This window comes from Malus sylvestris, chromosome 5, assembly GCF_916048215.2.
Source record: "Malus sylvestris chromosome 5, drMalSylv7.2, whole genome shotgun sequence".
NCBI classification, from domain to species: Eukaryota; Viridiplantae; Streptophyta; class Magnoliopsida; order Rosales; family Rosaceae; genus Malus; species Malus sylvestris.
Window position 1 is genome coordinate 29394424 of NC_062264.1, and position 11496 is coordinate 29405919.

At 44.4% G+C, this 11496-nt stretch overlaps 1 protein-coding gene across 2 annotated transcripts in view; it reads right to left on the bottom strand.

Moving 5' to 3' along the window:
• LOC126622154 (chloroplast envelope quinone oxidoreductase homolog) overlaps positions 1–11001 on the bottom strand; it is a 33078-nt gene extending 22077 nt beyond the window's left edge. Inside the window, exon 1 of one of the 2 annotated variants that reach the window (XM_050290819.1) lies at positions 10886–11001. In XM_050290819.1, coding sequence (XP_050146776.1) covers positions 10886–10951 — 66 coding nt within the window. In that variant the 5' untranslated portion in view covers positions 10952–11001. The remainder of the gene's footprint in view (positions 1–10885) is intronic. The other variant, XM_050290817.1, reaches the window with a different exon arrangement.
• Positions 11002–11496: the final 495 nt, after the last annotated feature.

Sequence of the window (11496 nt, forward strand, 5' to 3'; positions counted from 1 at the left end):
CCAAAGTGACGAGCTTGAGGTAGTGCAAAACGTCGAGCTTCATGACCGGCTAGTCGTTTGACGGTGGTTACTGAAGTTCTTCGTCGATTTTGTTCATGGTGGCCAGAGTGAAGATGACTCGCAGGTTTAGATGCAGGAGCATGGAGAGCACGGACGAAAGTGCGTTGAGGGCCGAAGAAGAATGCGAGGAGACTGAGGAAGAAGCCCTTCCTCTTGTTCTGCCATGGAAGATGAACCTCTTCGAAATCTAAAGCTCCACTACTACCACAACTGAGCACAACCAACAGACTCCGCCACGTCAATTCCCTGGGCTCCCCCAAAGACACCTTTGCTTCATGCTAATCGTTGGATAAGTGACAGCTGCAACTCTACCTCTCTACCCAGCGAGAGCCCCACCACAAGGTCACACGCCACCGAGAATCTCTGCCCAACTAGCCGCTGCCATGCTGCTGTCTGTGTCTTTCTTCTCTCAGCAACTAATGTACTGCCAGCCATCTCGTTGTTTCCTCTGTGAGCCTCATCAACGCCTACCGAGCCCTTGCCGATGATGCACGTCATTCCTTTGATCGCTTCAACGTATTCAGCAACTCGACTGAGTCGCACAAGCCCAAACAACTCAACCTCTCATCGAACTTGTTGACTTGGACTATAGTTTCAGTCATCGCACAAATCTAGTCTGAAAGAGGCCGAGCTCAAGGTGTGGAGGGTCTGGAGCTTGACGCAGTGGACGTGGGAGGGCGGTGTGGAGAAGTTGAGATAATATGATCTCAGACACACTGATAGAGAAGACTTGGAAAAACTTTGATTTATTGTACAACCGAAGGGCAGACGAGCCCCGTTGACTTGACTTCAAGTCTCCTCCGTCTGTGAGTCTTCAAGCTGAGAGTTTCGACCTAAACCACTAAGACCGCTTCCATTATAATTGCCTTCGTAAAAAAAATACAAAGTTCATGGCCACCAACCAAGCATCTTTACTCTGTGAGGCTGATATGTACACCCCATGTGCAATCTGTCACATATGTGTTACTTCTGCATCAACTTCAACATCATATGCGAATAATTTCCCATCACTTGGGCAGCTGAGGAAGAGAAGTGGAGAGCTTGGAGGTTCAGCCCTGTAAAGATGCAAAGTCCAGAATAGAGCAACCCAGCCGAACCGACTCGATTCTGGCAGGAGATTTTGGAAAGGGATCTTGACGGTGAAAATGGGGCCAAGAATGAGTCTCAGCCTGCAAGACACTTCTCCAAAACATTTCTCCATAAATGAACCCCATTCTCATCTTCGTACACATCACAGAGGTTAATCGTATTCGAGCGCTGCGATAGATTCTCAACAATCTTCCTCATCACCAGGATTTCATTTGTGAGCAGCACACTTGATATGGACACTTGTTTTCGGGTTTGGAAAGCGGCAACAGCAAAGTTATTCTGGTCTCCTCTTTCTTGATCTCTCGGCAGCATCCCTGTTTCTCAACTGCCTTCTCGTTTTCTTGGAGATAGGATTGTCGTCAAGAATTTCACTAAGATGGCGTGGCTTGATCCCAAGTAGTCTGCGAATGAAGCTTGGGGTGTTGGGAGGAGGTACATCCATGGCTGGGTGTCGATAGTGGTAGTGCTCGCAGCTCTTAGATCTGATGAAGAGCAATCGAAGTTGGCTTGTGCGTCGAGGCCGAAGGCGATGAGTGTGAGGTTGGTGAGGAAGGACACGGGTCCAGCGGTTGCTGGAATTGGGTTGCGCCGGCGCTGAAGAGCACGGAGGAAGCAGAGCGGCAAAACGGTGGTGGTGAAGGGCAGCTTTCGCGGAGGATCTAGAACCAGGCGTCGTCCAACCGCCCGCGTGATCGTACATGTAAGACATGAAGCTTAGAATCACAGTGAAAGCGTCCTCCATCTCTCGCCTTCTCAGCCAGGTTGACGATCTTCGAAACCGTCGATTCGCTCGGTTTCACATCCTCCGAAGCCATTTCAGCAGAAAGAGTGAGACTTGGGCCTCTTCATGGGCCTATTGGGTATGGGATCCGATGGAGGTCAGGAGGGTATGGCTTGGGCCTGGATTTGGGCTGCTCATTTATGTGGACTTCAACTTGTGTTTCTTTGATTTGGCACGGGTTTTAAGTGTAAGAAGACCCACTTTAACATGTATACATTTTTTTTAAATTTTTTTTACTACAAAGAATATTGTTTTTTTTTTATTTGTAATAAAATTGACTCTCAATAGTCAAACATTTAATAAAACCTTATTTTTTATTTTGACGTGACTGTACTCGAAGTTGATCGTTCGAGTTGCTTACGTACCCTTCCAAAGAAGAGATCAAGTCATAATGTAGTTCAAATACATATTTTTTCGATTTGTTTTAGTCCCGTACGTAGTTTATGCTCTTGCGGGCTAGGAGCATGGTCCATTTGTTTTAGGGGTAGTAGCGCTTCAAGAATCTGCCATTGATGGGGCCGATATTCAAGCTGTCTTCTGCCATGATTAAGTAGGCGCCATTGGTGTAGACTTTTTCTATTACGCCAGGTCCATCCCACTTTGATGTGAACTTGCTTTTTGTTTTGTGAGTTGTGATGATAAGTCTACGCAATGTAAGAACGAGATCTCCCACTTGAAAAGAACGAGGGCGAACTTTCTTGTTGAAAGCCTTGGAGAGTCGTGCTTTATAACACTCCAAGTGCTGCTGAGCTTCAAGCCTTTTCTCATCCAGTGCTTCCAGCTGTTGAAGATGCAACTTTGTGTTTTCTTTATCAGTCAAGCCTTATTGTATAGCCATCCTTAGTGAGGGGATTTGGCTTTCGAGTGGCAGAACAGCTTACACGCCGTACACGAGAGAATAATGCGTAGCTTGGGTAGGAGTCTTATGTGTCGTCCTATATGCCCAAAGTGCTTCGCTTATTCTTTCATGCCAGTTTCTCTTTATTCGGCCGATCACCTTCTTTAGGAAGCTGCACAATGTTTTGTTGAATGCTTCTGCAAGACCGTTGGCCGGAGTATGATACATGGAAGACTTGTGTAGTTTGAACTTGTATTTCTCATAGAGCTCGTCCATGAGTCGGTTGGAGAATCGTTTTCCATTGTCAGTGATGATGTAGCGAGGCACACCATATCGGTGGATGATATGTTCCTTGATGAAACAGACAACAGCTTCCTTCTTGACTTCCCTTAGGGGTATGGCTTCAGCCCACTTGGAGAAGTAATCTGTTGCAGCTAGGATGTAAGCTTCTTCTGTAGATGACTTTGGTGCAATCGGCCCTACGACATCCAATCCCTATGCATTGAATGGCCATGAAACAACTGTAGGGTGTAATGGTTCAGGTCGTTGATGTATGAAGTTGGCATGGAATTGGCAGGCTTAGCACCTTTTGGCGTGTTCCAGACAATCTTTCACCATGCTTGGCCAGTAGTAACCCATTCTTTTGAGCTGAAAATGTAGCTTTGGTCTAAACTGATGCACCCCGCATACGCCTGAGTGTGCTTCTTCCATGGCTTGATTGGCTTCTTCCTCACCTAGGCATCTCAGAAGTACTCATTCAAAAGAGCATCGGTGGAGTGTTCCTTTGTAGTAAAGAAAGCAAGGTGCTTGTCGATGTATTTCGGAGTGATGTCTAGGATCATTTGGAAGCTTTCCATGCTCCAGGTAGTAGATTAGCGGTTGTCTCGACTCTTCAGCATCGACTGAAAGTATTGAGATGACATTTGTATCATCCAGTAGCATTTCAGTGACGAACGGGATCACCCATCTTTGGCAAACTGGCACGTCTGCAGCTTCATCTTCCCCCTAGTGTCATATTTGAGGCTAGGTTGGCAAGAGCGTCTGCCATTTGTTTTTCTTTTCTTGGCATATGTTCCAGTGTCACAGTCTTGAACTTTTGTAGCAGTTGAGTTGCCAGCCGAAAGTATGGGACGAGATCGTCTTTCCTCACCTCATATTCAGTTAAGAGTTGATTGATTATGAGCTTGGAGTCACCAAATACCTCAAGGGCTGTGATTCCCATGTTGATCGCCATTTGAAGCCTGATGATCAGTGCTTGGTACTCAGCGACGTTGTTGGAGCATAGTTCGCTTAGTTGGAAGGAATAAAGTAGTATTTGCCTTTGTGGCGACATGAATACTACTCATGCCCCTGCTCCGTTTGCTCATGCAGATCCGTCGAAGAACATCATCCATGTCGGGAAGATGTCAATGTAGAACACCTCCTCATCAAGCAAGTCATCTGAGATTTTCCAATCAGCTAGGATTGGATGATCGGCAAGGAAGTCTGCTAGTGCTTGTCCCTTGACGGCTTTAGTTGGTATGTAGATGATCTCTTATTGATTAAGAAGCAACGCCCATTTAGCTAGTCGCCCTGTCAAGACTGGTTTGGACATGACGTATTTGACCGGATCAGCTTTAGTAACTAGGTGGATGGTGTAAGCATGCATGTAATGCCTGAGCTTCTGAATAGCAAACATCAAGGCGAGGCACATCTTTTCTATTGGGGAGTAGTTCAACTCAGCGCCGGTGAAAGTTCGGCTAAGGTAGTAGAGTGCTCATTCTTTCTGGGATTCATTCTCTTGTGCCAAGAGTGCTCTAACTGAACTTTCCTGAGCGGCGATGTACAATATGAGCAGTTTCCCGGGCACATACGCCCCCATGACAGGTGGACTTGATAAATATTTTTTTATTCTTTCAAAAGCATTGTGGCATGCTTCGTCCCATACGAACGGAACATCCTTCTTCATGAGTCGACTGAATGGTTGATAACGCCCTGCAAGGTTGGAGATGAAATGTTTGATGAATGCTAGTCGTCCTTGTAGATTTTTCAGCTCGTGCAGGTTTCTTGGTTCAGGCATACTTTGAATGGCCTTGATTTTTTATTGGTCCACTTCAATGCCACAGTGCTTGACAATGAAGCCGAGGAACTTTTTAGAGGTGATGCCAAATGCGCACTTTAACAGGTTCATCTTAAGGGTGTATTTTCGCAACCTTTCAAACACTATTCATAAATCCTTCAGGTGATCTGATCTTTTCTTTGTCTTGACAACCACATCATCTACGTAACATTCTACGTTTTTGTGTTGCATGTCATTGAAGATTTTCTGCATTGCGCGTTGATATGTGGCTCCAGCGTTTTTCAGACCAAAGGGCATCACCTTGTAGCAGTAGATACCTTTTAGAGTGCGGAAGGCTGTTAGTTCCTCATCTTCGAGAGCCATGTGAATTTGATTGTATCCATAAGAGCCGTCCATGAATGACAGTGCTTCATAGCTAGTGGTTGCATCTACCATGATTTTGATGATTGGCAAGGGGAAGTCGTCCTTCGGGCAAGCATCGTTGAGGTCCCGGAAGTCTATGCAAACACGTATTTGTCCAGATTTCTTAAGGACGATGATGATGTTGGAGATCCACCTGGGGTATTGCACCTCTCGAATGAAGCCTGCTTCAATTAGCTTGTCAATCTCAGCCTCAATTTGTAGGATGAGCTCCGATCGATATCGCCTTTGAGTTTGCTTTATCGGTCGTGTTCCAGGCTTGACTGCAAGATGATGCACAACGATGACAGGGTCAAGGCCGGGCATTTCCTTGTAGGTCCAAGCAAAGACGTCTTTGTACTCTAGTAGCAATTGGTAATACTCTTCTGTCTCATCCGCACTTAGCAACGCACTTACAAAGATAGGCTTCAACTCTTTTTTTGTGCCTAAGTTAAGCTCCTTGAGATCATTAATCGTGGCTTGCCCCCCATCCTCAAGTTGTGGTGGTGCGGCAGTGACGTCTTCCTCGGGGATTTCTTCTTCTTTGCCTTCTTGGATCGTGATGTGGAAGACGTCTTGGACTTCCTCTTCAGTTCCGTCCTTTCGGGCTTGTTGACATTAAGATTGGCCGGTGGGAATGATGGTGCGCCTTCTCACTTTCAGTGATCCAATTGTGTCAACCTACAAGATTGCTTGGCGTTTCATCCTTGAAGGAATAGAGCTTCGAACATCATCTTTTCTTGCCAAACTGTCGAGCTTTTCTTCCTTTGGCGTCATTTCCCTATTTCTAGAAGGCTTCTTGTTGTCTTCAAGTCTTTCCAAAGCTAACCATCGCGGAGGAGAGCTAGCCATGTTGCTGCGTTGCTTGGGTTTTAATAACCTTTCAAAAACAGAGCTTTGGGATGTTGGTGTGTTAAGCCTCTTGAAAACGGAGGTTTGGTCTTGACCACCAATGCAATCAAGTGCCGAAATTCTAGGCCTTGAACGATTCATCCTATCGAAGACTGACATCCGAGGAGCGGACTTAGGCTCCTCTTGATTTTGTTCAACGCTCATGCTGATGTGTTAAGTGCTAGCATTTTTCGCTTTGCTTGAAATCTTCACGGGTGCATTTAGTGTGAAGTCAAGCCCAGCTTTGTTGTTGTCAACTTCGTAACCATGCTCCTTCAACTTCTTTTGAGTCTTGGTGAGGTTATATTCTTTGTCGTTGAAGGTGTTTGAAACCCTCTTTCCAGGATTCGAAGAGGAAGCGAAGTCGTACTGAGTTTTCGACATGAGCTTATAGGCGTTTGGATCAAAACCTTCTTCGGTCCTCTTGGTTGGAAGAAAGCTTGGTTCCACCCCATTTGGCAGAGCTTTTATGAAGCCTTGTGGTAGTCTTGCAACCTTAGCATCGCGTAGCTGTGTCAGAGGCAAAACTGCATTCGTCTTGAGCAACTTTAAATTATCCTTGTGTCGTTGTGCATCGACTTTGCTTGCTCCAATTTCGAACGGGGATTGACCATTATTTCTTCTCGACATCGAGATGTATCGGAAAACATAACTTCTCCTTCTTACTTCTTGGGCATGGCTTGCCACTCCTGCTTTTTAGGTGTTGCTTTACCAGTGGATTTTATCTCTTTTGAAAGAGCTTCAGGCACCATGTCTTCATCCATGTAGAACTTGGCATCTCCAAAATATGATTCGGCTTCGGTGAATGGCTTGGTGTCGTCTTGGATCACCTTCACTCCTTCTCGGTAAAATTTTAAGCATTGGTGAAGGGTGGACAGTACTACTCCCTTCACGTGGATCCAAGGCCTTTCTAAGAGCAAGCTATAAGAAGTTCTTGCATCAATAACGTGGAATATCGTGCTTGACTTAAGTTCGCCAATGGTCATCTCCACTCGGATCGTGCCCATTGCTCTTTGACCTCCTTGATTAAAACCTTGGATTAGTAGACGGCTTAGGGATAGTTCGTCCACCTTGATGCCGATTGTGGTCATTGTTGACTTTGGCATGATGTTTATGGCTGATCCACCATCCACAAGCATGCGGTTGACTTTGTGCTCTCTTATGTACCCCGAGACGAAGAAATGACGGTTGTGAGGCTTTGATCCCAGCAGTAAGTCTTCATCTGTGAAGTTGATTGCGTCTTAGGTGGCACAGCATGTGGCACATTCATGCGGCCGAAGCTTCAAGCCTTCGTTTATCTTTTTTTCCTCGATAGCGATGGCTTTGCCTTTTAAAGGTTATTCCATTTCTACTTCGACCATGTGACATGCAGCGGCAGTGCACTGTTGGAAGAAGTCCTCCGGGAAGTACTTGTGCAAAGAGACGGGAATACATGGCTCTTGCTCCATAGGTTCCCCAGCATACGTTGGCTTAGCAGCTTTTCCGTTTCTTTTGGGCTTCCTACTATTGCGACAACGGTGCTTTCTCCCTTGTTCCACCTTTGGCCTTGTGGCTTGTGGCTTGTGGTTTTGGTTTCCTTGTCTTTTTGTAGGTCACCAATGTCCATTCTTTTTCGTCATCAGTATGTGCATCTTGGTCGCTTGCCCCCAGTGATGGTTGTGCAGAAGATGTCATGCAGCTTGAGCATTTACGGGAATGGTCAGGTGTCACTTGGAGAGGCACGGGATCAAAGGATCCAAACGTAATTGTAGTAGTATGTGTTGCGGCCGTGTCTTTAAGATCGAGCTCGATTTGCCCTTGTTGTGCTAACTTCATGATGAGTTCTTTGAGGATGAAGCATTTACCAAAAAAATGGCTCACGATACGATAGTACTTGCAGTACTTAGGATCGTTTACGGAATTCATCTCTTCAGGGCGCTTGCATTCCGGTAACTTGATCACCTTCTTTTCCAGTAAGTCATCTAACATTGCATCCATGTTTGAGTCAGGAAAAGGGTACGTCTTTTGCTCTAACTCCCTCAAGGTGTTTTTGTACTTGTATTAGGTGCGAAGAGGCTCACCTCTCTTTATCTCTTTTGCTTTGGTCTTGGAGGAGATCTTGATGGGCGCAGGGGAGGTCTTGATAGGTGCGGTGTTGACAGTAAAAGCTTCCTTTGAGGGTTATTTTCCAGTCCTATCTACATTTGGGAAGAACACTTTATCCTTCTCGAAGTCGGTGATCAGCTCCTTCTTCCCATGATTGGCGATACTTAGCTCCATGTCGTGAGATCGAGTTGCCAGTTCCTCAAATGTTCTCGGTTTTATACCTTGGAGGATGTAATGTAACCCCCAGTGCATGCCTTGAACACACATCTCAATGGCAGATGTTTCAGAAAGCTGATCTTTGCAATCCAGACTTAATGAACACCATCTATTGATGTAGTCGATGACATGTTCATCCTTCCACTGTTTCGTACTGGTCAACTCCAGCATGCTTACGGTGCGACGAGTGCTGTATAAGCGGTTAAGGAATTCCCTTTCTAGCTAATCCCAACTGTTGATAAACTCAGGCTCGAGGTCGGTGTACCAGTCAAAGGCGTTGCCTTTCAGCGAGCGCACGAACTGCTTGACGAGGTAGTCTCCCTCCGTTCCAGCATTGTTGCAAGTTTCAATGAAATGGGCAACATGTTGCTTTGGGTTTCCCTTTCCATCGAACTGCATGAACTTTAATGGCTGATAACCCATCGGCATCTTCAAAGCGTCAATTTTCTTGAAGTAGGGCTTTGAGTATAGTACAGAGTCATGTGAGCTTCCTTTGTACTGCGCCTTGATGATGCTGGTAATCATCTCTTGCAACTGCTGGATAGAAAGAGATCTCATGAATGCCGCTGCTTGGTCTGGCTCCGGCTTCACATCGACTTTCTCCACCAAAGGCTCATCTTCTTCGCCGGCTCCTCCCTTCTTTGGGTCAGGTTTCTCGTCATCCTATGCCTCCAGGCGATTGACAAGTGCAGTGATTTGCAAGTCTTTTTCTTCCACGGTCCGTGTTAGTCTTGCGATCGCTTCATTCATTTGAGCCAACTGTTCATCGATTGAAGTAGCTCCAGTGGTCATGACTTGCATGGCTAAACTGCCGCTTGAGTCAGCATTGGAAAACATGGAATCAGAGTACTTCCTTGGGCTTTCATCCCTTAGCGCCCTTAGTGAGGCCAGGGTGATCACAGGTTCGTGCCTCGGGTGCTCTTGTTCCTTTGGCAGAGTTGATGCAGAGGTGGAAGAAGCGGTAGAAAAAGCTCTTGCCTTGCTTCGAGTTATGATGCCCGAAATGACACCACTTGCGGCGATGACGCTCTTGTTTTTCGTGTTGGTTGCGGGAACCATTTGAAACTTCCTTGATGCCATTTGATTTTCGAATGTGTGCTTTGATTTCCTTGAACGGAGAAAGAGATGAGAGGTAGAGATTGTCCCAATGGGCGTGCCAAATTTGTAAACACGGAAATTCCTGAAACAAATGAGACCATGGAAGAACAGTTGGATGTGTGGATTTGTTGATGTTGTTGATCCAAAATGCCGTTAGGACTTAATCTTATGCAAACACGAAAATTCCTGAAACAAATGAGACAAGAACACGTGTACAAAATAATATTTTTTATTAATGATTTTGGGGTTACAATCTCTCTCAAATTTGATCCTCTGATTCGATCTCCGTGAGGTGTTGATTTGTGGATGTGCAATTAATCCAAGGTTCGTCGAGGCTTGATCTTGGATGAACGGTTGGAAATTTCTTCAAAGGGCTTTGGGCTTGATCTTAAAGGTTGATGGATGAACAGATCTTCAAGGCTTTTGGGCTTGATCTTGAAGAACTGTTGATGAACGGATCTTCAAGGGTTTTTGGGCTTGATCTTGAATGAACGGTTGATGAATGGATCTTCAAGGGCTTTTGGGCTTGATCTTGAAGAACGGTTGGATGTGTGGATTTGTTGATGTTGTTGATCCAAAGTGATCTTAGGATGAACGGATGATGAACGATGAACACTTTCCTCAAGGGCCGTCGGGGCTTGATCTTGAATTGGTGAAAGTTCTTCAAGGATCGTCAGGGCTTGATCTTGAAGGAGGATTTGACGAAGAACGAAGAGAACTTTCTTGATCTTTCGGGATTTACTTGAGAGCTTTAGAGTTTCAAAGCTTCAAAGGTTTTGGTGTGATGTGAATTGATTATGAATTAGTGTCCTAAAACGAATAAAATGACCTTGTATTTATAGAATTTTTCAAGGCCTAATTTGAATATAATATTCAGATGAAGTAAATCGTTTCTGCCAAGTGTTGACACATGTCCTTATTTGATGACTTTTCTTATTTATTTTGATTTTCCGTTTAGTCACACGCTACATGTAAAATTTATGTGACCCATGAACGTTGAAATTGTAATTGTTGGTCAACATTTATTTTACGGAAATTTCAATGTCTACATATACCATATAAGTAAATTAGTGAATCAACAAATTCTAAATGGGTACATTAATGATATATAAATGTACAACATTTTGAAACTCATTGAAGGTGCAAAACAAGGAGTAAATCATCGATATTGACATGATTGGAGAATCCTTGCAATTTTGTAAAATGATTGCAGTAATGGGTCAACTATTTCTCTCACTTGCAACTCATTAAATTTATGGTTTTATTTAGAGGTTAAGAAGTGTGCGGGTATACTGAACTCCCGAAAAATAAAATTAACAAACTGGTGAGTTTATGTTTATGAAATAAGAGTTACAAGTCTATAAACAACCTTTAAACCAGAAGTTCCCCCGCCATGGTTGTCGTACTGAACCGCGTGCATGGTCTCATTGGCCATAGTCTCTCAGTTTTAAGTCCAACCAACGTTCCGAAGAGCCGCAGAAACTTGAAGCTGAGGATTCTATCAAATACAGAGCTTATGATAGTACAGCACTAGACTCATTAGCCCATGTCTATAGTGGAACAAATAATACGCGTGATCATAATGATGTGGACTGATTGACCCTTGTCTGTCTATTGTGGAACAAACTGATACGCGTGATTCATAATGATGTAGACACTACACTGAGTATATGGTCCCAATGTTAAATGTAGAGTACGTATGTGGTCCATATGTTAAATAGACGATACAATAAGTCCCCATGTTAAATGTACAGTACGTATGTGGTCTATATGTTAATTATACAATAAGTGTATGCAATGGCGAAGCTAGAATTTGCCGAGAAGAGAGGTGAAATTCAAAAGAGTGCAAGATTCAATCGAAGTGGTTGTTTTTATATTGGAGAGTGCAAAGTTTTGAGTCAATATTCATAGCAGAAAATAATCTCCACCAAAACAATTGTAAGCGGTAATATCAAAGCCAATGTAATAAACTTATATTGG